This window comes from Thamnophis sirtalis, unplaced genomic scaffold, assembly GCF_051295495.1.
Source record: "Thamnophis sirtalis isolate CommonGarterSnake01/CBP01778 unplaced genomic scaffold, rThaSir2_p1.2 scaffold_3, whole genome shotgun sequence".
Classification (NCBI taxonomy): Eukaryota; Metazoa; Chordata; class Lepidosauria; order Squamata; family Natricidae; genus Thamnophis; species Thamnophis sirtalis.
The window spans coordinates 417604-445441 of NW_028261383.1; the positions used below are offsets into that span (position 1 = coordinate 417604).

At 45.5% G+C, this 27838-nt stretch overlaps 2 protein-coding genes across 2 annotated transcripts; both read right to left on the reverse strand.

Annotated features, from left to right (window-relative positions):
* Positions 1-6690: 6690 nt before the first annotated feature.
* Positions 6691-13113, reverse strand: LOC106554245 (uncharacterized). The gene is made up of 4 exons (XM_087711228.1): positions 11668-13113; positions 11021-11135; positions 9750-9839; positions 6691-8204 (listed from the first exon to the last, which is right to left on the reverse strand). Exons 1-4 carry the CDS (start codon positions 12457-12459, stop codon positions 7429-7431), a joined length of 1773 nt encoding a protein of 590 aa, XP_087567354.1. The 5' UTR covers positions 12460-13113; the 3' UTR covers positions 6691-7428.
* A 3815-nt stretch (positions 13114-16928) lies between these two features.
* On the reverse strand, positions 16929-25475 carry LOC106554243 (major histocompatibility complex class I-related protein 1). Its single transcript, XM_087711779.1, has 6 exons — positions 25466-25475; positions 24669-24935; positions 23285-23560; positions 20159-20440; positions 18600-18680; positions 16929-17453 (listed from the first exon to the last, which is right to left on the reverse strand). Exons 1-6 carry the CDS (start codon positions 25473-25475, stop codon positions 17413-17415), a joined length of 957 nt encoding a protein of 318 aa, XP_087567905.1. The 3' UTR covers positions 16929-17412.
* Between the last annotated feature and the right edge of the window lie 2363 nt (positions 25476-27838).

Sequence of the window (27838 nt, forward strand, 5' to 3'; positions counted from 1 at the left end):
TCCCCAGGAAACGGAGCAGCCACTCCCAAGAAGCGGGACGAGGGGACGGTGCCAAGGAGAGGAGCCATATAGAGTTATAGAGGTGGGGAAACGATGGCCCCTTTATGACTTGTGGACTTCAACTCCCAGAATTCCTGAGCCAGCCATGCTTATGAGCCACGCTGGCTCAGGAATTCTGGGAGTTGAAGTCCACAAGTCATAAAGGGGCCATGGTTTCCCCATGCTGGCTCAGGAATTCTACGATTACAATCAGAATATAGAACTAGGACGGGATCTTGGAGGTCTTCTAGTCCAATCCCCTGGTCAAGCAGGAAGCCCTATTCCATTTCAGACAATTGGCTGTCTACTCTCTCCCTGAAAGTCTCCAATGATGGAGCACCCACAACTTCTGGAGGCAAGCCACTCCATTAGTTCAGTGGTTCCCAAACTTGGCAACTTTAAGACTTGTGGACTTCAACTCCCAGAGTTCTCCAGCCAGAAGAGCTAGCTGGAGAATTCTGGGAGTTGAAGTCCACAAGTCTTAAAGTTGCCAAGTTTGGGAACCACTGCATTAGTTAATTGTTCTCGCTCCTTAATTCCAGGTGGCTTCTCTCCTTGATTAGTTTCCATCCATTGCTTCTTGTCCTGACTTCTGGTGCTTTGGAAAATAAGTTGACCTCCCTCCTCTTCGCGGACGCCCCTCAAATATTGGAATACAGCTATCACGTCACCCCTAGTCACCCCTAGGATAAACGCACCAGCATGCCTACTGTCCCTGTCCTAATGTCCCCATTTATTTGTACCCATTTCCTGTATCCTTATTCATGTTTATTCTTATTCCTGTTATCTTGTACATGAGTGACAAACTAACTAACTAACTAACTAACTAACTAACTAACTAACTAACTAACTAACTAAATAAATAAATAAATAAATAAATAAATAAATAAATTTGCCCTCGATTTCTCCTCTTCCTTCCTAGAGCTGAAGGAAAGTAACTGGCCCAAGGTCAGCCAGCTGGCTTGATGGCTAAAGTGATGTTAGAAACCACAAGTGATTTCTAGGCTGATACTTTCCTCATTAAAAGTTCGTGGAGATTTTCAGTCGTCCTCCAGTTTATGGTTGTCCCAAAGGTGCTGTTTCCAAGAGGCAAGCCTCTCATCCAAGAAGATCGAAGAAGCTGAATGATGAGCTAAAGAAGCTTCTGGGATGAGAAGCGAAACATCTTCCATCCTTCCGAGGTGGGTAAAATGAGGACCCAGATTGTTGGGGGCAATATGCTGACTCTCTGTAAACCGCTTAGAGAGGCCTGAAAGGCCTATGAAGCGGTATATAAGTCTACTGCTATTGCTATTGCTATCTTCAAAGAAAAACCACTTAATAACTGTGGCAAGAAAAGTCGTAAAATGGGGCAAACTCACTTAGCAAATGTTTGACTTAGCAACATTTTGGGCTCGGTTGTGCTCGTAACTTGAGGACCAAAATGAGTCAAGCTGGTTAGAGCCCAACATCCATCCTCTTCGGTTTCAGTGGCCAATCAGCTTGCCAGATTTAGGTTGTCTGCCTGATGAACTGATTCACAGCCCTCTTATAATACAGAGAGTTCTCAGCTTACAACAGTTATTTTAGTGACCGTTCAAAGTTACAACAGCTCTGAAAAATGTGACTTATGACCGTTTATTCACACTAATGACCGTTGCAGCATCCCAGTGGTGATGTGATTAAAATTCAGGCAATTGGCAACTGATTCATGTTGATGACAGGGATGTAGCATCCCAAGGTCATATAAATCACGCTTTGCGCCCTTCTGACAAACACTCGATGTAGAAGCCAGATTCACTTAACAACTGGGTTACCAATTGATCAACTGCAGTGATTCACTTAACAACTGTGGCATGGAAAGTCGCAAAACGGGGCAAAACTCACTTAACAAATGAAATGTTAGGCTCAATTGGGGTTGTAAGTTGAGGGTTACCTGTAATATGATCAAATAAAATGAATTGATTCAATAATCAAGATAAGCACGGTGGGAGAATGCATCCACAGGGATATCGCTCTAGTGCTGGAGTTCAGGTTGTGAACAAGTTGTGGTTGATTGATTGTCAACATATCCCATCTCCCCCCCCCCCATCCTGCTCCCGCCTTCCCCATCTTTTAATTGGGCCACTGCATTTGGCTGTGTCTTGTATCTTATTTATGCTTCTATCTCTACGAGTTGAATTTATTAAATTAAATTCATTTACTTTTTAAATTTCAGGTACTTAGGACTTGGTAGCACAAGGAAACAACAGCCAATAGCCGGCTACAAATACCCCAATTAACAATTAAAAAGCAACACAAAACCAGGCACCACATAAATATAACACATAGAATAGCCCAAAGTATACAGTCAGGTAGAGAGTAGTTCGCTGAGGATGGGCTCCAGCACGAGTCCAAAGCTTGGAAAAACTCAGGCTCCGGTGACCCACCCAGATTGGATCCTGCAATTGTTATCCTGGGACACCTATACTTGCCTTCATTCATGAATTTGTTTAATTTTTTGTAAGCCAACCAGAGTTACCCTAAGGTAACCTGGGTGGCCAACAAATTTGATCCATCAATAAATAAACTTGCCTTCATTCATGAATTTGTTTAATTTTTTGTAAGCCAACCAGAGTTACCCTAAGGTAACCTGGGTGGCCAACAAATTTGATCCATCAATAAATAAACAAGGCATGCAATAGCTAGTCAGGGTAAGATATGTGCGTAAAAGGAAGTAAAGTAGGAGTAGCAGTACATTTGGGGAAAACTCATATTGTAGTTTGCAGAAGTATAGCCAGGCAGATGGAGACTTTAAAAAAATCCTTATGGGAAAGCCCCTGCCTTATCCAGCCCCAAAGACTTATTCTCTGTGGCCACAAGAGATTTGCGGTCTGTTGCACAGAAAGAATGGCAGGAAGAAAAAGTGGGCTATCATCAGTGGTTGGTAAGCTGGAAAGTTTACAAGAAATACCTAGAATTTCTGTTGCAACATCACCATACATGCCATGTACTTTGCGCGTTTGTACGCACGCGCGCGTGCGCACACACACACACACACACACACACACACTGCTAGCTTACTCTAGAACAGTGTTTCTCAACCTTGGTCACCTGAAGATGCGTGGACTTCAACTTGCCAGCTGGCTGGGGGATTCTGGGAGTTGAAGTCCACGCATCTTCAGGTGACCAAGGTTGAGAAACACTGCTCTAAAGATTTATTAAATTTATATGCCACCCATCTCACTCTGAAAAGCAATTCTGGCTGGCTTACGATGAAAATCATAAATATAAAAATATTTTAAATGTTAAACACGATAAATCCATCAGCTCCTTTCAATGTTGATTGCCCCTGTAGAAGAACCCAGGCTAACTGGTAGATCTAGGTATTAAACACCCTTAAAATGCCAAATTGCTGAATTAGCTGGATTAATACTAGGCTCACACAGCACACCTGACTACTATCCTAGTTAAAAACCCAAAAGGTGGCATTCACAACTCCCGTTAAACATGGTTAATGCATGGTTCTATCCATGGTGAGAATCCACAAGGTAAATTCTATATAACTAGGCTGTTATTTAAGTCCAGTAAATTCAAGTCACAAATTAGCTAGGCGCATTTTGGAAAATCCATTCAGCTGTCTTCTCAGCTTCCGCACATTGCAAAACTGCATTGCTACAAAACAAAAAAAGATGCAGTAAAGTGATGGATTCTGAACAATGTGTTCAAGGGATGGCATGATAGCAGTCTTCCAATTTCTTAAGAGGCTGCCACAAAGAAGAGGGGGGGGTGTCAACCTGTTCTGACCCCCTCCTCCTTCCAGTAACGAATGCCGAGACAAGCTTAACTGGAATGTCACAGCACTTTATTAGCAAGAAACCAAAACCTCGATGGCTGAAAGCCAAGCATAACAAACAGATAAGAACCTTGGCAGCAACTCAGACTTCGACAGATAACAGCTTCTCCAGCATTAGGAATGACGTTGAATCCTGCAAAACCAGGCTCCTCCCAGTCTCACTTTAAATACTATCTTGAGAGGAGCCTAATTACAATCACCTAGGTCCAATTATCTTTGGTAACTGTGTAGCTGCTCTCTACGTCGATCTGCCCGGCATTGCCGGGCATCCAGGAACAACTCCCTTGGCTCTTCCCCACTGCTCCAATGCAGGACTTCAGGATCACACTCCCTTGTCTCCTCCACACTGGTCCAAGGCTCAGGCACCTCCTGGTGGCCAACCAGCCTCTCTGTGCCCTGCTCGGAGTCGGAACCCTGTCCAGGGTCCTCCACATCCTCCAGAGCCGACTCAGAGGGCCCCTCACTGTCGGAGTCTGGTGGCAGCTCCAACGGCTCCTGCTGGGCCACAACATCAACCTATTAGCACCTGAAGCAGGACAAGAAGGAATGGATGGAAACTTAGGAAGGAGAGATCCAACCTGTAAACAAGGATAAATTTCATGACAGAACAATTCCAACTTGCAGTGGAACAGCTGGCCCTGAGAGGTTGTGGGTGAGCCATCATTGAAGGTTTTTAAATAAGAAATTGGAAAACCACTGGTCTGAAATGATACTGTATAGGGTCTCCTGTTTGAGCTGGGGGTTGGACTAGAAGACAGAGAGGAAGGGCTCAAGCTATTCCCAAGGCACCTGAAGGCCAGATAAGGAATAATGGATGGAAACTGACCAAGGAGAGATTCAACCTGGAAATAAGGAGAAATTTTCTGACAGGGGGAGCAATCAACCAACAATCAAGGCTTTTGCTTTCAGGAGTGGTGGGAGCTTCATCTCCAGAAGCTTTCAAGAGACTGGACTGCCATCTGTCAGAAATGGTGCAGGGTCTCCTGCTTGGGTGGGGGGTGGACTAGATGATCTACAAGGTCCCTTCCAACTCTGTTAATTGGATAAATACCTCCAAGGTCCCTTTCAATTCTGTTATCCTATCCTATTTTTTTTTCCATTTCATTTCATTATTTTTTATTTTATACGTTCCCCGTCTGCTACTCCTGAAGGATCTGGCTGGGAATCAGCTCCTCTACAGGAGAGCAGGAAGATTAGCTGGAGGGTTTAAGAGAGTCTATCCTCTCCTGTTTGAAACCCTCCACTCTTTCTGGAAGAAACACCTCCGCTCTGGGCCCTCATTTCTATAGCCAAGCCTCCTGTTCTCTTGCTTAGGGAAAATTCAAAACCCAACACTGCCTTCCTGGAGGAAAAAGTTACCCATGGCTTAGTTCCGCCCTCTCTCACCACTTCCTTTGGCCTCTCTAAGTCTAAGAAACGGCACTGGCTCACTTTAAACCTTTCAAAAAGCGTGTTACACACTTAACATATGTAAAGATTCACTTAACAACTGAAGCAAGATAGGTCGTCAAATGGGGCAAACTCACTTAAATAATGTTTCACTTAGCAACATAAGTGTTGAGCTCAATTGTGGTCGTAACTCGAGGATTACCCGTAATGGATTCTCAAGGTTTTTTCTTCTTCCCTATTTTTTTAAATTTTCTCTCCTTCCATGTTATACTTGTTGAGAATGTTAGCTCATAGGTTTTATTGGTTTTGTTTAACCTGGGTTATTATTTTTTTTTTAAGTGAAGCAGAAGGCAAATCTGCTTTAGCTGAGCTCATCAGAATTTTAAAACCATTTTTCAGAGATGGGTTCCTACCAGTTCGCACCAAGTTCGGTAGAAGCGGTTCGTCAAATCTACCGAACCGGTTAGAAGAGGTTCCACCAGAAAGCAGGCCACACCTACAGAACAGGTTCCAAAAATTTTGGAAACCCACCACTCACACACACACACACACACACACTCTCTCTCTCTCACACACACACACACACAGAGAGAAAGAGAAAGAAAGGAAGAAAGAAAGAAATAAAAAAGAAAAAAAAGAAAGAAAAACTGAGAGATGAAAGAAAAAAAGGAAAAAGGGACAGAGAGACAAAAGGAAAGAGAGAGAGAGAGAGAGAAAGAAAGAAAGAAAGAAAGAAAGAAAACACATGGCCGGCAAGCCACTCCCACCACGTCACATTGCTGGCAAGCCACTCCCACAAAGGAGGCCACACCCACAGAGCAGGTTCAAAAAAAATTTGAAACCCACCACTACCATTTTTCTAATTCATTGCAAATGGAAGTCTGAATTTGCTTGCTGAATTTGCCTTCTTTCCCCAACACAGTAAAAGTCCTCCTGTTTCTACAGTTTCACAGGCTGATGAAAAATAACGAAAGGTTTCAAATCAGTTGTCCTCTTTCTTGTTGTTTTTATTTTTCTTCTTCTTCGTACATAGATCAGTGTTTCTCAACCTTAGCAACTTTAAGACGCGTAGACTTCAACTCCCACAATTCCCCAGCCAGTAAAGAAAAGTTGGCTGAGGAATTCTGGGAGTTGAAGTCCACGCATCTTCAAGTTGCTAAGGTTGAGACACACCGACACAGATATTTCCACTGCTTAAGAATGTGTGGCTACCACGACCACCGGGCAAGATTTCTCTGAAAAGTCTTTTATTAGCATCCGAACATTTAAACAACTTTATGAAGATGGAGAGGTGTAAGCTGCACTCCCTCACTGTCTTAAAAAAAAAGTTAAACTCTTGTGATTTTTCACTTAGGAGAGTCTTTGATGGGAAAAAAACCACTGCACTCAGCTTTAAATGATTGTTCTGACCTAGGCTTCCCCAAAAAGCACGAAGCAGATTCCTGGTCCCGACAAAACGCCTTTTATTAAACAAATGTGAATTTCTCTCATTCACATTCAGCAAAGGCCTGGCAAACAGTCTTTCAAAGGTGAAATTATGACCACAGACCTTATCTTGGAAAGCTGGCATGTAAATATTTTCCAAACACAGTCTTTGGCAAGGAAAGGCTTGGCACAGAGTCTCTGAGATTCACAGGCAGATCTTCACACTCCTGAAATGAACAAATGAATGAATTGTTTCCGGCAAAATCCCACTCCCCTTTCACTCCTCATTTACTTCCTATGGGAGGGGCCGTTCACTATCCACCTGTGGCTTTACTGCCAAGTTGATTCTGATTTCTTAGCTGTTCTTTTCTTCAGGCAGTCCTGCGCATGTGCACACTGGGAACAGGCTCCAGCTGTTCCTCTGCCTCACTGCTGTCTAGCTCCGAAGGCAGCGGAGAACTGCCAGATGGCCTTGGCCTCCTCTCTGCCTTGACTCAGAGCCCTTGTCCGAGCCTTCCCCAGCCTGCAGGACTGGCCCATGTTCTTCCCCAACCTCCTCACTGTCCGATTCTGCTGCCAGCTCCACTGCCCACTGGCGGGCCACAACAATGAAATCACATTCAAGGTGCTGTCCCAATCCTGCCAATTTAGGAATGTGCCCCCCTCCCCTGCTCCTGAAAAATCGTGTCCCTTTTAGTCTGAAAAAGATCAGGCATCGCCTCTTGCTTCTCCAAGCGTCACTTGCCGCCAGTGAAAAATTCTCAAGCGCTGAAGAGGACTTGATTGATCACAAACGCCTTGCCTAGGCTCGAGTTCCCGCCTTGCTCTTTCCCCACGTGGATTTTCTGATGGGTAGCCAGGCAGTCGCCCCGACTGAAGCTCTTCCCGCACTCGGGGCACCGGTAGGGTTTTACGCCCGTGTGAAGCCGCTGATGCCGGATCAGGTCCGAGTTCTGACTGAAGCTTTTCTCGCACTCGGAGCACTTATAGGGTTTCTCCCGGGTGTGGATCCGCTGATGCCGGACGAGGCTCGAATGGGCGCTTAAGCTGAGGCCGCAGTCGGAGCAGCTGAAGGGCTTCTGACCGGTGTGCATTCTCAAGTGCATATCCAAGATGGACTTACGAAGGAAAGTCTTCCCGCAGTTGGAGCAGTCGTAGAGCTTCTCCAGGCGGTGGATCCTCTGGTGCGACGTAAGGTTCGCTTTGTGGCCGAAGCCCTTGCCGCAGTCCGAGCATTTATGGGGCAGTTCTCGGCTATGGAGTCTTTGATGGAGGGGGACCCCCTTCCCAAAGGCTGAGTTTTTACTGGGTCTCTCCTCCGAGATAACCACAAGGCACCGGTTTTTCTTCTTCTTCTTCTGCTTTTCCTGAGGAACTGGGACCTCGTCCACATCAGCAAATTTATCCTTTTCTCCTGCCTGTTCACCTTCCTGCATCTGTGGACCATCTGGATTCCAGGGGATTTCTCTCAGAGCTTCGCATCTGCCTCTTTCTAACCCTTTGCGTGTTTCCCCTCCATCTTTCTTCTCGGACACACCTTCTGGAGCAGGGAGAGAATGAAATACAGGTAGTTCTCGGCTTACAACAGTTTGTTTAGTGACTGTTTGAAGTCAAGGGGGACGTTAGATTCACTTAACAATCATGTAATTAACTGAACAACTGCAATGATTCCCTCACATACATAGACGCCTCAGAACTAGAGAACGGTCCTAGCAAATTGAATATTTCTGATTTAACATTGAATGCTTCACCTTATAACAGAATGACATTCAAAATGTGTATGCATGTACCGTAGTATGTATGTGTATATATCACTAAATATTAAATCAGAAATATTCAATTCACCAAGACCATTCTACATTTAGTTCTAAGGAGACAATGTGCATAGGCAAAACCTCTTTTTGATTACTGGGGATTTCATGGACATATGCAAAACTATTTTCATTTTCCAATCTAATTAGCAGCTCTGTGATTTCTTGGCGGTCTCCCATCCATGTAGCAACCCTCCTTAACGCCAAACTCCAATCCCAAGACAAAAAAAAAAAAATAGGATTCTCAGAATGATTGGAAGAATCTGTGGATTATTATTTTTCCTAGTGTCAGCCTGCTGTGTTTTTCTGCTTTAAGGAAAGGAGTGATAAAGAAGGATTTTTAACCCCAAAGAGTCTAGTGGGAATTAAGAGGAATTTACCACACCTTTCCTGATTAACTAAACCCAGTTCAGGTTTTTTTACCTAACTTAAACATTGATCCTGGTTGTGAATCTATTCTATATATATAAAAGGCAAATACCACTCACTCATCACGAAATCTCCAGAACCCTAAAGCTTACAAACTTGAATTTTGGCAAGTATGTTCCTCTTGGCTTCTAGGTGCTTGCTAAGAAAGGATTTTTTGAAATGACCATCCCATCATTAGTATTTCTTATTACAGTAATTAGCTCTGATGCTAAGGAGTTCTACTCCCCCTCCCCACCTGAAAAGAACTCTGTTCCAACTGCCAGTTGCCTCACATTCTATTACCTCAGTTCAAACTGGCAGACGTTCCAGTCTTTCACTCAGCCTTACGGTACTAAATGTCAGTACCTCACCAAAATGACTATGCCTTCCACCTATGGAACTGCTTACGGATTCAAGGTGGTGGGAGCGATATTCCCTTATATGTTTCAATCACTGACCACCATTGAGCCAACGGACTGAACCGGATTTGTCCTGCATTGCCCAATCACATAGTTTCATCGCTAAGCATGGGTATCCAGCTAGTTACTAATAAACGTATCTTTCATGAATCAATCCAATATCATTTTATAACATTCTGTATCTTAGAGAGTATCATAATAACCTGTAGCAGTGTTTAACGAAGGATTTTATTATTTTTCTAACATCCTATTTTGGTGCGCATTTAATCTCCTGCCACATGGCTTCTGGCATAACCACAAGATTTCAAAATTATAAGAGGTTACAAAATCTATAATTTTACATACATATTCAGGGGCATCCGACTCTAACGTGAGATAAACCCTCAACTCACTTTTTTAAATCTCACAGCAATTCAAAATTGTTCAAGGCAGATTTCCATTTACCTGGAAGTATTCCTTCTTCTGAACTCGGAAAAAATGTCTTGCTTTTCTCTCCCAGCCAAGAGACATCACTTTGGGGTAACAGTGGATTGTCTGCAGCAGATGACAAAAAGATATATGAGTTAATTTCTATATTTCTAATGGTAGACAAGTATTTCAATCCTTAAGAAGAAAAATCTGTTGACCTCACCTGTCCCGTTAATGTAAACTCAGAATGGCCATTGAGTAATGCCTATGAGATACGGACACAAATACTGTTAATGCAGGAACTGGGTATGTTTAGTTTAATAGAAAGACTAGGGGAGACATGATAGCAGTGTTCCAATATCTCAGGGGTTGCCACAAAGAAGAGGGAGTCAAGCTATTCTCCAAGGCACCTGAGGGTAGAACAAGAAGCAACAGGTGGAAACTAATCAAGGAGAGAAGCAACTTAGAACTGAGGAGAAATTTCCTGACAGTTAGAACAATTAATCAGTGGAACAGCTTCCCTCCAGAAGTTGTGAATGCCCCAACACTGGAAGTCTTTAAGAAGGTGTTGGATAGCCATTTGTCTGAAGTGGTATAGGGTTTCCTGCCTAGGCAGGGGGCTGGACTAGAAGACCTCCAAGGTCCCTTCCAACTCTGCTATTGTATATGTCTATGGAGATTCTCAGTCATCCAAGTCACAGTTGTCCCAATGGTGTTTTTTCAAGGGGCAACTGGACTTCCTTGTTTTTCTTTGAAGATGTTTAGCTTCTCATCCAAGAAGCTTCTTCAACTCTGACTGGAGGGTGGGGAATGGAATCCAAAGCTCTTGGGAGCTGCAACCTATGACTAGCCAAGGTGGCGCAGTGGTTAAAATGCAGCACTGCAGGCTACTGCTAGATCAGCAAGTCAGCGGTTCAAATCTCACCGGCTCAGGGTTGACTCAGCCTTCCATCCTTCCAAGGTGGGTAAAATGAGGACCCAGATTGTTGGGGGCAATATGCTGACTCTCTGTAAACCGCTTAGAGAGGCCTGAAAGGCCTATGAAGCGGTATATAAGTCTACTGCTATTGCTATTGCTACTATTATTGCCAATCCTTGTTGGAAAACAGAGGCAGTTCAGATGAAAGCATCTTGAACAGATGGCTGCCTGAATTTCTCTCCTCCACTGTCTCTGTTTTCCCAAGATCCTGGTGATTTTCAGGAAAAGAGAAGTTCCCCGGCTTTCGTATGGGAGAGAAGAAATCTCAGAGTGATAACGACCCTCCGTAGATCGGAGAACTGGGATATATAAACAGCGTCCTCCTTACCTAACAAAGCGCCATGTCCATCACTGCCTTCCAGCGATGATTCAACATAGAGGACTCTCTGTCCGGGCTCAACCGGAGTCCAGGAGAAAACAGCCTGGGCTTCCTCCAAGATGCCCTATGAGATCCAAAAAAAATAAACAAGTCACAGATGGTGTTAAATAGTTTAAACATGTTTATTACAGACTTTCAGGACCCGCAGTCAGAATCTCATTCACGGTGGTTCCAAATTACAAGTAATACTTGTTTAGCCACTGTCTTGCTTAACGACTGTTTGCAGTTGCAACGGTGTCTAAAAAGATTGTTATGACCAATTCTTGCACTGATGACCTTCACAGGTCTATCGAAGAAAGAAAAAACTGAAATCGGATTGCAATCACACTTGTGGTTTCATTTAGTGACTGCTTCACTTAACAACCAAGTCCCCAGTTGGTAAATGAGGGCGGTCTTTCAATCTGCATTTGGTGATGATGAAAAGATGGCTTGGTTCAAGACTTTGAATGACTATTTTTTTAAATATACCACTACATACACACCGCTACTTGGATTGTACTACTACTGAGTGCATTAATAGAAAATGCAAAATCTGAACTCTTTCTCCTTTTTCAAAGCTAAAGCACAATTTCGGGGAAGACCACAGTCAAACTCACCTGCTTATCTTTCCTCCGAGCCTCTTGCTGCCTCGAGAGGAAGTCCTCCGCCAGGACCACGGCCTCCTCTGCGCAGGTCTCCATGCTGAATTCACACACCCAGCTCTGCATTTCCGGAGGAAGAATAGCCAGAAATTGTTCCAAGACCAGCAATTCCACAATCTGTTCTTTGCTATTCTTCTCGGTCTTCAGCCACTGGCGGCAGAGGTCCCGCAGCTGGGCATAGACGGCTCTTGGCCCGTCGGCCTGCCAGTAGCTAAACTGCCGGAAGCGCCGGCGAATCTCCTCTCTGCTCAGAGCATCCCCTCGCAAGATGGCCGCCTTCACTTTCCCGTAATCCTCTCGGTCTCCAGCTTCCAGCTTATCAAAGGCCCGCTTGGCTTCTCCATTGAGGGCGGGCAAGAGCCGGGCTACCCATTGTTCCCTGGGCCAGCGACAGGCCTCAGCCACTTGCTCGAAGGAGCCCAGGAAGGTCTTGGCGTCTTCCCACAAGGAAGGGTCCTCCGGGAAATGGGTCATTCCCCAGCCGAGGTGAGAGGACTCCATTGTCCTCAAGAAAGTCTTCCATTGGATTTCCCAGTGCTGAGTTAGATCCTCTTCTGATTCTCCCTTCACTTGAGGTAGGATGACCTGTCCACAGGATCTTTCCGTATCTCCATCCAGAGATTTGCCTCGTCCTCTGAAATCCACTCTGGTCTTGCAATCTACAATGACCCCAGGAAGGATTTCTCCAGCTGGTTTGGACGGCTCCCCTGGGAGACAACTAAGAGTCCCTCCTTCTTCCATTTTCATCCTTGGAGACCTTCACCAAGATAGTGGCACACGGGAGAACATTCAGAGACAAAGGACAACAACCTGGGAAGGACACAAGGAGGAGAGTCCCAAAAAAGTTTGGCACAACGATTAAAAATAAACATTTGCATTTTGTTGGCAAAATCATAAAGGTAAAGGCAAAGGTTCCCCCTCGCACATATATGCTAGTCGTTCCTGACTCTAGGGGGCAGTGCTCATCTCTGGTTCAAAGCCAAAGAGCCAGTGCTGTCCGAAGACGTCTCCGTGGTCATGGGGCCAGCATGGCTCAATGCTGAAGGCGCATAGAACGCTGTTATCTTCCAACCAAAGGTGGTCCCTATTTTTCTACTTGCATTTTTTACGTGCTTCAAATTGCTAAGTTGGGGCAAATTAACGGGAGCTCACTCCATTACCTGGCGCTAGGGATTCAAACTGCTGACCTTTCTGATTGACAAGCTCAGCATCTTAGCCACTGAGTCCCTAGGCAAAATTATAAAGCTGTATTATTAAATTTACAGAGCCTATTTAAAAAACTATGCAGTTATTCAAAGAACCCCGTTCTCCTCCTTGCCTTAAACATGAAATTAGGTATCACACGTGCAAATTGAAAAGTGGCCATGATGGAAATTAACGGTCTTATTTATAATTTTGCAACGTCACCTGATACCAGGCTGGATATATCTGCAAAGACAGGAAGAAACAGGTTTTGCTGTCCAGATCCAGCTCAACCTTGGGAATTTAAAAAAAGTCTGGATTTCAACTCCCAGAATTCCCCAGCCATTCTGCACATGCATTTCAACTGAGGAATTCTGGGAGTTGAAGTCCACCCAGCTTAAACTTTCCAAGGTCCAGAAACACCAGCCTCAAACACTGTCTCCAGCTGAGCTAAAGCTTGTGAAATTTACACAGTGAGCAAGACAAAGAAGAATCCTTTGCATGATGGATTTGGAGAAGATTAGAAGGGGCATCATGGATTGCAGTCTTAGTTTCAAAGGAAGCAGGGAATCATGTATTTGGGGCATGTCAACCAAGCAGATGTCAGACCAGACACCAACTCACCCACCCAATTTTGGGCATAGTTGATTGAGGGTGGAAGGAGAGGGAGCCATGGTGGACAGCTGGAAAGGGGATCCAAGAAAATAGGGACTCCCTTGGGAAGAGCCACAAGTGATTTCCACAGGCAGGCAAGGTGATCTGCTTGATTGACACGCCCTAAATATGTGACTCCCTGCTTCCTTTGACCTAAGATTGATGGGCTGTTTTTGCAATCCGTGGTGTTTGTCTTAATCATCTCCAAATCCATCATGCATGCATGCATATGTGCGCGCGCCCGGGCGCACAGGCATCTAATTTGCACACCACTTTTCCAGGCCAGGGACCTGCGCCCGCTTTCCCGGGTTCCCTAGAGGGCATATCTGCCCCAGCTTTCCCCCAACTAGGCGCCCTCCGGATGAGCTGGGTCGCGATCGTAACCTGCCGCGCTTTGGCTGGGCAGAACCGATCCAGCCCGGAGCAGAAGCGCAGCGTAGATCCAGTTTTGCAAAGAGGCTTTTTCGCGGAGCAAACGGCCCACCGGGATCCCAGCTGGTGGGGGGGAGAAGGGGTGAGGAATCCACCCTCCTAGCCCCTCTTCCCTTGGGCTACGCCACTCACTTTTCCCCCCCATGCACGGCGATGGCCCCGCTTTTTTCCCCACCAGTCCGTCTGCAAAGACTCCCAGGCGGCACCTAGAAGCAAACCCCGCAAACCCTCCGCTTTGCTCGGCCTTTCTAGGACGCGGGACTCCCTGCCTCTCTGGATTTAACCCCTTGGAGCGCCGCTGAAACAGCGAAGGTCGATCCCTCCTGTTAAATGCAATCATTATTGTTGTTGTTGTTGTTATTTTAATGCTTGGCTAACTTTCGCTCTCTTAAAGACCCGGCTGCGTTTAAAAGCGGCGTGTGTGTGAGACTTTGGCAATATTTTGCACGGGTCAGGCAAAGACAAATTCCTTGCGCCTCCAATGGATGATGATGATGATCATTAGACTTATATACCGCTTCATAGGGCTTTCAGCCCTCTCTAAGCGGTTTACAGAGTCAGCATATTGCCCCCAACAATCCGGGTCCTCATTTTACCCACCTCGGAAGGATGGAAGGCTGAGTCAACCTTGAGCTGGTGAGATTTGAACAGTTGAACTGCAGATAACAGTCAGCTGAAGTAGCCTGCAGTGCTGCATTTAAACACTGCGCCACCTTGGCAATCACCTTGACTGGGCCAATAAAGAACTCTTATTCTTTTCTATTGCGCTCCGAGGGATCCACTGGCGCTCGATTGGCAGTCGCGAAGGATCAACACAAGTCGCTTGCCCGCTTGTGTTCCGAAATCAAAGAGGGTCGCAACACCTGGACCACTTAACTTTCTCCCCAAAGCTTTGCAAAGCGGACCTGATCCACCCAGCTTTGAGAAACTCACTTTCTGACCGTGAGAACGATCAACCAATGGAACAGAAGTTTCCTTCGGAAAGTGTGGGAGTTTCCTCACTTGAGACTTTCAAGAAGAGACTGGACTGGCATTTGTTAGAAATGGTGTAGCCACCATCATGCCACCCTAGTCGTCACCCCAGCCCAGCAGCACCGCACCTGCTGGCCAATTGGGTCTCTGCAGAGGATCTATGTGGGCAGGGGGCATGCCCGGGGGGGGGGGATGGCACTCACATTGCATTTTGGGGCCTCGTGCCGCTCCCCCCCCCCCCAGCATCCCATTTTGAGCCTGGAAGGCCTTCTGCATCAGAAGGCAAAAAATGGGCGAGGGGTGCGGGGCACATGTGCGGGGGAGCACATGAATGCATGGGGACAGGGCACATATGGGTGCAAATGCATGCATGGGGCATGCAGGGGTGCGCACATTGTATTATGGTTGCAGGTGTGCACGGTTTCAGCAGGCAATGACAAAAAAGGTTAGCCGTCACTGGTGTAGGGTCTCCTCCTTGAAGGGGGGGGGGGGCGGTTTTGGACTAAATGACCTATAAGGTCCCTTCCATCTCTGTTAATCTATTAAACACACAGAAGTCGAAAAAGCTTCTGAGGTGGGAAATTAATTCTTAGGGAGGAAAGGAATGGGAAATCCGAAGCAGAGTTGAGGGCAAGTTGACTTACCATCACATTTGAGCCCAAAAGTGATGTTGCTACGTGGTGAATTTGTTAAGCAAGTTTTGCTTTGTTTTACAATTTCTCTTGCAGCAGTTGTTAAGAGAATCGCTGGGGTTCTTCAATTAGTCCCACGGTTGTTAAGTGAATCTGGCTTCCCTGTTGACTTTGGTGGTCAGAAGATCGCAAAAGAGGACCAGTCACATGGCCCCAGGGACACTGCAATTGTCATAAGTATGAAAACAGTTGCCAAGCATCTGACTTTTGATCATGTGATCATGGGGAGTGCAGCAAAGGTCGTAACTGTGAAAAGTGATCATAAGTCTCTTTTTTTCAGTGCAACTTCGGTCACTAAATGAACTGTTGTAACTCGAGGACTACCTGTATATCTCAACCCATTGTATGATATTATAGGCCAGTCACAAAGGTGCTTTTTCCAAAAAGGCAACGGGACTTCGGTTTTTTTTCTTGAAAATGTATTGTTGAAGAAGCTTCTTGGATGAGAATTGAAAGGTTTTCAACCAAAAAAGTCCAGTTGCCTTTTTGAAAAAAAAACATGGCCTATATTTACACATACACACACATACATACACATACATACATACATACACATATACATACATACATACATGCATACATGCATACATGCATCTACATCTATCTATCTATCTATCTATCTATCTATCTATCTATCTATCTATTTATCTATCTATCTATCTATGCCATTGTTCTTCAACCTTGGCAACTTTTAAGAGGAGGGTGGACTTCAATTCCCAGAATTCCCCAGTCAGCCAAGCTAACTGGGGAATTCTAGGAATTGAAGTCCACGTCTTAAAAGTTGCCAAGTTTGAGAAAGTGTGTCTTTGCTACCTAACCTGATCCTGTTTCCACTGGATCAGTGCTTCCCAAGCTTGGCCAGGGAATTCTGGGATTGAAGCCCATCTGTCTTAAAGCTACTAAGGTTGAAAAACACTGCTCTAAATCATAGGAAGTAATGGTTGATCCCATTCAGGGTAGGAAAGACACAGTTCACATCGAATTTTTTTTAAAAAAACCATTTTTTTCATGGCCAAATACTGACTTGTCTCATTCACAAAAGGTGAAATCTTGCAAAGTTTGGGACAAGAATGGCGAGATCTTGGGAATGAGAAAAAGACTATTTTTTGAATTACTCACACCAGCCAAAGTATGTTTCATCATCCTAACTCATTTCATCATATGGCACTATCCAGATGGCCATTTCTGATATTAGCACTGCAGTTCAGTGTTCAAACAATTAATTAAATCAAAATCATACAGGACCATATTGATTTTGGTGGAAAAATAAAAAAACGGATTGCATTCTTAATTGCAAACTTTCATATATATATATATTTTTATCACAAGCACAAAATCCAGAAGCGATTTCCAAATGGAAACAAGATCTTGGTGTGGCGTGCTGGCATGGTCACGCTGGCCAGCTGAGGGGGGCCCTGTCCGAATGGCAGCCCCCGCCATCCAAGGGCTGGCAGTAAAGTGATTGTAGCCCCTTCAGGCTTCTGGCTCACCAACTACTCCAAACCACAGCTCCTGAAACACTCTTGCTGCTTTATGGAGGATCTTGGACTCTCCCGAACCCAGGACAGTTACATAAATAAAAAATAAATAAATAAAAAGAAACATAAATAAACATAAATAAAAAGAATCCCTGATCCTTCCTGTTAGTAAGTTGAAGAAAACAACAAAGTAGAGAGAAAAGGCCTTCCTGGGCTTCCCCTCCGTCGGCCATGTTTACAGGAAGTTCAATGCCCACTCTGAACTGGCATTCACATGTAAAGAGGGCAAATCACTCGGTTGATGCTGCTCTGTAGCTTTTTCGGTATCTCCCTGCAAGGACAAAAAAAGCAGTGAAAACTCAAAAGGGACCCACCAGAGATCATCCAATCTCTCCTCCTGTATGCAGAAGATACCCAGGAGAGATTTGTCACATTTGTTTCAGCCACAACCTCTCCTGGATGCTCCGATGAACAGTCACAGGAAGATCTTCAGACTTCACCCCCTGATCTGCCCCAAGAGAGAGCTTCTGCCTCTGAGGTGATGTCCTGACCTAGGCTTCCCAAGATCATGAAGCAGATTCCTCGTCCCCGATACAACCCCTTTTATTTAGGTTAAAGGGAATTCCTCTCCAGCAAAGTCCCGGCCAACGGTCTTTCATGAGATTTCACAACTACAGACCTTTATCAGGATTGGAGAGCTGCCAGGCCGATATCTTCCAAACGCCACGCTGTACCAGCAATTACTTGGCCAGAAGTCAGGAACAGATTTTCACCCTAATGAATTGAACTGATTGTCTCCTGCAAACTCCCCTCTCCTTTCGCTCCTCTTTATTCCCTATGGGAGGGGCCATTCACCGTCCACCTGTAGCTTTACTCCTAAGTCGGCCCATGTTCCTTAGCTGTTCCCTTCTCCTGGCAGCTCTGCGCATGCGCCCACTGGGAACAGGCTCCAGCTGTTCTTCTGCTTCACTGATATCCGACCCCAAAGGCAGCTGATAATTGTTGAAGGGACCTGGCCTCATTTCTGCCTCTGACACATCATCAGAGCCTTCCCCAGACTCCAGGACTGGCCCATGTTCCTCCCCAACCTCTCCACTGTCCGAATCTGCTGCCAGCTCCGCTGGCCACTGGTGGGCCACAACAGAGGGATGGCGGGGAAAGGGAGGAAACGGCAGCTGGGAGAGGAAAAAGATTTGCACTCAAACCCTTTTCTGCTGCTTTTTGGCCAAAGCCCCTGAAAGGGACAGAACTGTTGTGATGCTTCTTCCCAACTCTGGAGAAGACAGGATTGTCTGAACCTCAGACTGAGCCGAATCGAGTCTGGAGGCCGATATCTCAGATGCTCCCCAAGAGGGCTGGGAAAACAGAAGGAAGCCAGGAAGCCTAGCAGTCTCTCCTGCTCAAAGGGGGGGGGGGAGAGGGGGAGGGACTTGGAAGGAATCACCCCGTCTTCTTTCACCCAGAAAAGGATACTTACTGGAAAACCAGAACGCAGCAATCACACACACCAGGACAAGAGGAGTCACAACACAGCCAATGATGAGCCCTTGGTTGTATTCTGGAATCAAATTGGAGGAAAGAGCAGATAACTGAAGGAGAACTCTAAGCAATCATTCCCAATTATGGGGCGAAGATCTAATTCAGCCAACAGACTGGAAATCCCACAACTCATGTCCCTCTAAAGGTAGCAAGAGGAGGCCTTGCTGACTATTCTTCAGGGGATGTGTCCTCAGGACGCTGCCTTCTTCTCACCCCTGAAGGTAGCCGACATTCATCTTTAAGCGTTCCGCTCAGAAGCAGTAAGGAGTTACTAGAGAAGCAGTCTCTCTCTAGTAAGGAGTAGAATGTGTTGTTGTCAAAATAAAAAAATTCCTTTCTAGAAGCCCAAGGTCATCCTTTGTCTCTGCACCTCTGAGCCTGACAGAACTGGATGGGTGGAAGCTGCCAGCGTGGCAGTGGGAGATTGGACCATTGGATGGACTGGTGGGTGTGGGGGGAAAGATAATGAACTTTCAACTGGGTGGGAAAACACGGGAAGTTTTCAAATTCGGGTTTTCCACAGATGTGCCAACATGTCTCTCTTAATAAATTGGAAGTTTGAGGAAAGCTCTGCCTTGGACTCTTGTTAGGAATATAATCTAACGGTTGGGTTGGCAATATATAAATCATATAGCAATGCTATACCTGTTTCTTTAAACCATACTGTAAAATGTGATTGGTTGTTGTTTCCTCAATCGGCCATAAGAGGGAGCCAGAATGACTGTTAGCTCTCTGTTCGTTAGATGCTGGGCTGATCTGATCTGAGTGTTTTGGAAGCTGGCTGTTAGAAAGTGCCGTGAGCTATTGTAAGTTTTGCAACTGCTAGCAAACTTTGAGTACCAGACTGTTTGTATGATTATGGACTATGTTATTTGGATTAACCCTTAACTGAAAGACATTGATGACTGACTGTCTTATCCGTGTATGACTTGGACTGTTTGATGGACTCTGATACCTCTCTTTCCACGAAAGTAAACGCCTATTTAAACTGCAGTGTCTCTGTATGCTGGTTTGTGTGTTATCCAACACAACTCTCACAATGCTTCGCTGAATGTACTCGCTCTCCCAACGGGGAGCTTACCTAACAACTCTGATATAATTTTGGATGATATTTGGAACCCTGACACACACACCCTTGATTTTTGTACTTTAGGAATTCTAAACAAAAGAAAATTTGTTTCTGGTGCTCAGCATAACTGTTGCTCCCCTGCTGGAGTCAGGAAGCAGGGCAAGGACAGAGGCTAAGAGAGGATCTAAGGGCATTTCATCAGGATATGCCAACTCTTGTGATAGGATCTGTTGTTTCCCTTCAATCGCCTGAAACCAATTCAGCAGACGGTTTCTTGGAAGTCGACGAACTTCAAACATGGGGGGGGGGGAACCAATGGATTAAACGCCAAGTGTCCTCACATCTGGACACAACTGGAGTCAACTATCTCTCCCACAATCCTCCATCTGGAAAAAGACCCCAGCCTTTCCCTCCCAGCAGCCTCTCACCCTTCAGGGCCACGACCAGAGGCTCCTTCAGGCTGTCGTGCTCCACATGACACCGATAACGGTCCCTCTCTTTGGAGTCGATCTGGATGCTGAGCCAATAGTGGAAGGTCCCATCCGAGTTGGGGGCCACAGACCCTTGGAGGGTGTCCTGCAGCCAGACCTCCCCATCCCTCCTCCAAGTGGCATCGACCTCTCTCGGGTAGAAGCCATCCACTCGGCAGACGTACATCTCCATCCCGTCCTCGGCCTCTGTGCTGCTGCTCACCGTCACCACAGGGGGTTCTGCAGAAAAGGCACCACCGGAATTAACTCTGAGCCCCTCCAGAGCCTGGAAGGTGAATGAGAAGTTTGAAGGGGCAGCAAAGTCCACCACCACCACCACTGCTTAGTTTGAAGACAGGGATTCCCCACTCAAAACCAGTATCTCCAAAAGGAAATGCTCCCAATCTGGAAGATGCTCAACCAGAAAGTACTCTGGATTGTGAGTCCCTCTAGTGATTCAGTCTGAAAAAATCTCTGGCAACAAATTGAGGATTTGAGCAAATTCCATTCAGACTGCTTTGAATTCTGACGCATCTTGACCTGTTTCCTTCATAGAAGGATAGGAGATGCTCTTTTTAAGTTCCCCTCTCAAAGAAAGAAGAAAGAGATAAGGAGAGGAGGCTGGAAGGAAAGAGAAGGAGAGAGGATAGAAAGGGGAAGAGGAGGAGGAGGAGGAGGAGAAAGGGAAGGGAAGAAGAAAGGGGAAGGAGAAGAGGAAGGAAGAAAGTAGAGAAGGGAGGGATGGAGAAAAGAAAGGGAAAACAAGGTGGTGTTACAAAAGGAAGAAGGGTTGGTAAAAAAAAGCAATCCAAACTGTTTATTATAACCTATTAAATGAAATAATAAATGTATAAGAATGATAAAGGTAAAGGAGAATAACAATCATGAGATCATATACTTAAAATAGTATGTAAGAGAATAACAAAATAAAAAAGTTCCCCTCTCAAAGAAATGCAACACAGAAGCTTCTCCCCACTTTTTGGGTCCTCCTCCACTCCCCCAAATCTTAGGCTGCTCTAGGCCTTTTTTCAAGGGACACAAGCACACTTACAAATGTGAACGGTTTTGCTGTCTAATCCACACAGACACCCACTGGACAGATGCTATGTCTCCTGGTCCACAATACAATATAATAAATACAATACAATAAATACAATACAATACAATACAAACAAATACAATAACAAATACAAATACAATACAATTACAAATACAAATAATACAAATACAATACAAATCAAATACAAATACAATACAATACAATAGCAGAGTTGGAAGGGACCTTGGAGGTCTTCTAGTCCAACCCCCTGCCTAGGCAGAAAACCCTATACCATTTCAGACAAATGGCTATCCAACATCTTCTTAAAGACTTCCAGTGTTGGGGCATTCACAACTTCTGGAGGCAACTTCTGTTCCACTGATTAATTGTTCTAACTGTCAGGAAATTTCTCCTTCCTTCTAAGTTGCTTCTCTCCTTGATTAGTTTCCACCCATTGCTTCTTGTTCTACCCTCAGGTCCCTTGGAGGATAGTTTGACTCCCTCTTCTTTGTGGCAACCCCTGAGATACTGGAACACTGCTATCATGTCTCCCCATGTCCTTCTATTAAACTAGACATACCCAGTTCCTGCAACCGTTCTTCATATGTTTTAGTCTCCAGTCCCTTAATCATCTTTGTTGCTCTTCTCTGTACTCTTTCTTAATGGCTGCCTTGCCTTTGGAACCTAACAGGGCTTCCTGTGTCCTGGAGATGTAAGGCCACACTTGGGCTACTACATCTAGCTTTGGTCACCACATTATAAAAAAGATATTAAGACTCTGGAAAGAGTGCAGAGAAGGGCAACTAAGGGTGGTTAAAGGCCTGGAGACTAAAACATACGAGGAACGGTTGCAGCGTTTGGGTATGGCCAGTCTAGAGAAAAGAAGGACTGGGGTGACATGATAGCGGTATTCCAATATTTGAGGGGCTGCCACTGTTAGGAATATAATCTAATGGTTGGGTTGGCAATATATAAATCATGTAGCAATGCTGTACCTGTTTCTTTAAATCATGCTGTAAAATGTGATTGGTTGCTGTTTTCCTCAATCGGCCATAAGAGGGAGCCAGAATGACTGTTTGTTAGATGCTGGGCTGATCTGATCTGAGTGCCGTGAGCTATTGTAAGTTTTGCAACTGTTAGCAAACTTTGTGTACTGAATGGATTATACGATACTGGACTATGTTATTTGGGTTATCCCTTAACTGAAAGACATTGCTGACTGACTGTCTTATCCGTGTATGACTTGGACTGTTTGATGGACTCTGATACCTCTATTTCCACGAAAGTAAAAGCCTATTTAAATGGCAGTGTCTCTGTATGCTGGTTTGTGTGTTCTCCAACACAACTCTCACAATGCTCGCTCTCCCAACGGAGAGCTTACCTAAGCAGCCACAAACGAAGGTCATCTTATTTTCCAAAGCACCAGAAGGCACGACAAAAGGATGGAAACTGATCAAGGGGAGAAGCAACATGGAATTATGGAGAAACTGCCTAACAGTGAGGACAATTAACCAGTGGAACAGCTTGCCTCCAGATGTTGTGGATGCTTCATCACTGGAGGTTTTTAAGAAGAGATTGGACAGCCAGCTACCTGAAACGAACGAACTCCCCGCAGAGATTCGGACCCTCACCTCTCTCCAGGCCTTCCGAAAAGCTGTTAAAACCTGGCTGTGTCGGCAGGCCTGGGGTCGATGAGTTCCCTTCCCCTCTCGAATCGTGTGGCTGTTGGTTGTTTTTAAATGCCCTGTACTTTTGTAGTTTTTGTGTTTTTCCCTTCCCCTCCTTGGGTTTGTGTGCCGCCCTGAGTCCCGCCGGGAATAGGGCGGCATATAAATAAAATAAAACTCGAAACTCGAAATGATATAGGATCTCCTGCTTGAAGAGGGGGTTGGACTAGAAGACTTCCAAGGTCCCTTCTAGCTCTATTCTGAATGAAAGGTGCTGGAAGAGGAGGAGGATTTCCTCCAGGTCTACCAGGGAGCCAAAAGGCACAGGAAACCCATTCAAAAATGGGGGGAAACTTCAGCTTTGATCCAGAAGCTCACCTGTCCTCAGCAGCGTCTCCTTCCCATAGGACAGGTACTGATCCAGCCACCCAATGCATTCCTCCTCTAGGTAGGACTTGACTCTCTGATTGAATCCAGGGGCAGCATCCCATTTCCTCTGTGTGATCTGGGCCAGGGGGTTGGGAGCCACCCAGGTGACAGTCTCCATGTCAAAGGTGATGAAAGTCCTCCCGTCGTAGCCGAAGTGATAAAATCCTCCTTTGCTCTCATCTCTCCGGTGCTCACAGCCATATATCTGCTGTATCATGTGAAGGCCTGAAAGACGGACAGGACAGGGGTGGGATTCAGCTGGTTTGGACGAACCGATAGCTCCGACGATCAGCCGGTTGGCTCTGATAATCAGGTGGCCTACTTGCCCCTGTGCTTTACTTACCTATATCTTCTCAGCGGATTGCCGCACCTCAGCTGTGTTACTCCCCGGAAGCAACATGGAAGGTAAGTTTTGTTAAAACTGTGCACGCATGCAGAGTGCCTCAGGTGCGGGCGCATACGGAGCACGCGATCAACTAACGGGTTATTAAACCAGCAGGATCCCACCACTGGGACAGGATGATGGTTTTGTGGAGTCCTCAGGAGAGGCAGCAACCTGCCCCCACCCCTCACCCCCTCGGCAGGACTTTGATATCGGTTCTGCGAACCAGTAGTTTAAAAAAAAAAGCTTCCGACGATCACGCGGCTTAGCTGGTTTTGTGGAGTCCCCAGGAGAACCGACGGGGGGGAAAATGCTTTAAAAATCTTAAAAAATAGTTTCTGACGATCGCACGGCTCACAGCTGAGCAAACAGGAAAAAAATGCTTTAAAAAGCTTTAAAAATAAAGCTGAACATGAAAAAAATGTTGGCCATGCCCACCCAGTCACATGTCATCCCCAAAGCCACACCCACAGAATTGGTTGGGGGGAATTAGATTTCACCCCTGGAGGGACCCCTTTCTCCCCTCTCCGACCTGCTCCTTGGTGGGAGTCACATGACACTCCCAAAGAAAAAGAGCCGAGGTGGCACAGTGGTTAAATGCAGCACTGCAGGCTACTTCAGTTGACTGCAGTTCAGCAGTTCAGCGGTTCAAATCTCACCGGCTCAGGGTTGACTCAGCCTTCCATCCTTCCGAGGTGTATAAAATGAGGACCCGGATTGTTGTTGGGGGCAATATGCTGACTCTGTAAACCGCTTAGAGAGGGCTGAAAGCCCTATGAAGTGGTATATAAGTCTAACTGCTATTGCTATTGCTAAAGCCTCGCCCACAGAACCAGTGGGGGGAATTAGATTTCACCCCTGGAGGGACCCCTTTTCTCCCCCCTCCGACCTGCTCCTTGGTGGGATGGGGGGTGGGTGGGAGATGAGACAAGATGAGCCACCAAACCCTACCTTTGCTCTGATTGTGGCGACTCCTCAGAGTCTCCAGGGCTGCTCTGTAGACGTCCTCCGTGACATGCCCGATCTGGCTCTGGGTGTCCCAATAGTCCTTCTCCGCTTTCTCCATCCAGGAGGCTCTGGGCTGGAACGTCCTGCTGTTGCTGTCGTAGAGAGTGAAGAGCTGACTGTCCACATAGCCCCAAACGACAAAGTGGGGCAGACCTTGACTGGGGTCTGAGGCGGAGATGTAGAAATACTTAAGGGAGTGCAAGGAGGAGCCTGAAAGAGACCCCAAAGGGGCAGAATTAGGGGCTTCAGCTGAGGGACCAAACGTGAGTTTCTGAGGACAGTGGGGAGGAGAGGAGGTGATGGAAGGGGAAGAGGTTGAGGGTGCAAAAAGGGGGGCAGAGAAGGAGCTTCTGGGAGGGAAGCTGAAGAATTGGAGAGCAGACAGATTGGTGGGAGTGAGAGAGCAAGGGAAGGGAAAGCAGGCTAAAGGGAGAGCAATAACCCAAAAACCCTACCTGAAAAAAAACTCTTACCCTCCACAAAAAAAATCTGCCTCCCCCGACTTCTGCAAGGCCTCCATCCTACCCTCTTTTGAATGACTCGGATTTTGGCCCAAGGAGGCTACAACATTTCCCCCAACGAGTCTGCCTGGAATCCACACTCTACGTCCGATATTAACACGATCAAGCGAGTCCAGGGGTATTTCACAAGAAGAGTCCTCCACTCCTCCACTCACAATACAAATCCCTTATATGTTCTGACCCCACTCCGTCCGGTGAGTAACGCCGACAAAAGCTTACTGTTAGCCATGCTTTATTCACAGTATAATTACTCACAGACAAGACATTGGCAGCAACCCAGACTCCCAAAGATAAGAGATACAATACACACAAGTGCTTCTCCAGCTTGGTATAAATGGTTGTGTCCTGCAAAAGGTCTCCTCCCAAAGTCTCTTCTTATATACTCTCTTGAGAGGAGCCAAACCACAACCACCTGGTCCTGATTATATCCTATGAGTCTATCTCCGTAATTGCTGCCTTCGTTTCTCCGCCCTCCTCTGTCTCATCTATTCTGGTGTTTTATGATCACTCAAGCAGAGTTAAGCAAGGGTTAAAAGCTGAAAAATTCCTGGTGTAGATGAGGCACGTCGTTCTCTTGCCTCCTCCTGTAGAGGGTGCTTTTTTAGAGGCTTTTTTAAATAGTTAAGCACTAAGCAGAGTCCATCCATGGTGACTGGCAGCAACTAGCCCAGCCTGACCTCAGCTCTTGCCTTTTTCCTTTTACATTTTTTTTCTTTTCATGATGGCAGGCAAGAGCAGAGTTGAAATCCTCTCTGAAACAGCTGGAAAAGGTACATGTGGGTCGGAGGGAGGGGGAGGAATTCAAACTTCATCCTCCTGTTGCAACTTTGTGTGTGTGTGTGTGTGTGTGTTTGAGAGAGGGGGGAGGGAGCATATTGAGACAATTCTTTAGTTTATGCACTATGTAACACTCTAATACCATGCCTTTGGGTCTTCTGAAATTTTAATTATCCAATCATAAGCAAAAACAATGTTTTCAGTAGAATGAATTTCCACTTCTACTTACACCTGCCAGCCAAAATGCTGCTAGTGTTATTGCTAACATGGGTTGAGGAGGAAAACCTAAATTTTCTGAATCTTGGTGCAACTTTGTGTGTTTGAGAGAGGGGGGAGGGAGGGGGAGAGGGAGGAAGGAGGGGAAGGGAGAAGAAAAAGAAAAAGAAAGAAGGAAACTTATTTAGCAAAGGAGAAAAACAAATGCTGTCGCTTTAAATCGGAACTGAGCATGCCTGGCTGTGGAATTCTGGGAGTTGAAGTCCACAAGTCTAAAAAAATTGCTGCCTCATCAGCCATAAACCTCAACACACGTCACTGCGAGCAGTTTTATTTTCAAGGAAACAGGGTATTATTATTATTTCTTTTATTCATTAAACATGAACATCATTAAATGTGAACATTTAAAGATGTGTCACAAATATCATTGACTGGTGCTAATAGTTGATACAGGTTGCTGCCAGCATCCTAGATCAAGTACCTTTTTAAAATATAATATGTTCCAAGCAGCAGTTTTTTGCAGTTCTGCTGGTGTTATTGCAGGAAGCTGCAATTTGTTGATGTATCTTATAAAATTCTTGGATATGGTACAAAGTGCCCCAATGACAAGGGGTATCACTGTTACATGTTTCATCCATAGCCGTGTAGTTTTGATGGCCAGGTTGCAATATTTAGTTATTTTTTTCTAGTTCTTTTTCTTCGACTCTGGCATCTCCTGGTACAGCGATATCAATAAACTGTACCCTTCGGCCCTCTACAACCATGATATTTGGCATGTTGCATTCCAAATGATGATCCGATTGTATTCGAAAGTCCAACAAGAACTTCACCTTCTCATTTTCGATAACTTTTTCCACTTTATGTTCCCATGACTTTCTGGATACAGGTAAATTGTATTTTTTACATAATGACCAGTGGATTAATTTAGCAACTCAGTCATGTCTAGTTTTGTAATCAGTTTGTGTGATTTTGCTGTATTCACATATTAAATGTGAAACAGTTTCGACTTTGTTGTTGCAAAATCGGCAGTTTGGATTGTCAGTAGATTTTTGTATCTTTGCTTTCATGGCATTAGTTTGTAGTGCTTGTTCTTAAGCAGCCAGTATTAAACCTTCAGTTTCTTTCTTGACATCATCATCATTAATTAGTTAATCTTTGGTGAGATTCACAGCCTTTGTGGCTGATTAGTAGCTCAACAGCTCGAGTCTTAACCAAGGACCTAGGAACTGTTAAGGTAACTTCTGGTGGACAGAGCCTGACAGGGAGTTGTTATTCTTAACAGCTCTGGAATCTTGGCGTCGTTAAACTGTTTAAACAGCAATCCATCAAGCTGTCTAGCAGTTTATTTACCCTCTCTTCGGGCCTAGAAGAGAGAGGTGAGAAGCTATGCATCAGAAGCCCTTTAACTAACCCTCTCAGTCTAAACTCTGGGAGGAAGGGGGAGGGCACCGGCAGCAGCATAGCAGCTCCGAGCCAGGGCTCATTCTGCCATTTCTTGCAGAACGAAGGTTTTCACTCATCCTCAGCACAAATGATTTATTATGGACTTCAAGCCGAGCTGAACCAATATCTGTGAACATCTAATTGTATGTATAAATC

Bases quoted from the DNA above. Each gene is read 5' to 3' on its own strand.
- LOC106554245 (XM_087711228.1), bottom strand. From the start codon at position 12,459: ATGAAAATGGAAGAAGGAGGGACTCTTAGTTGTCTCCCAGGGGAGCCG. The intron at 9,840-11,020 runs GTAAGGAGGACG...CATCTGCTGCAG, and splicing joins TGGACATGGCGCTTTGTTAG to ACAATCCACTGTTACCCCAA. The intron at 8,205-9,749 runs GTAAATGGAAAT...CTGCTCCAGAAG, and splicing joins AGAAGAAGGAATACTTCCAG to GTGTGTCCGAGAAGAAAGAT.
- LOC106554243 (XM_087711779.1), bottom strand. The intron at 23,561-24,668 runs GTAGGGTTTGGT...TCCGTCTTTCAG, and splicing joins TCGCCACAATCAGAGCAAAG to GCCTTCACATGATACAGCAG. The intron at 17,454-18,599 runs GTAAGTATCCTT...TTGTCCTTGCAG, and splicing joins TGCTGCGTTCTGGTTTTCCA to GGAGATACCGAAAAAGCTAC.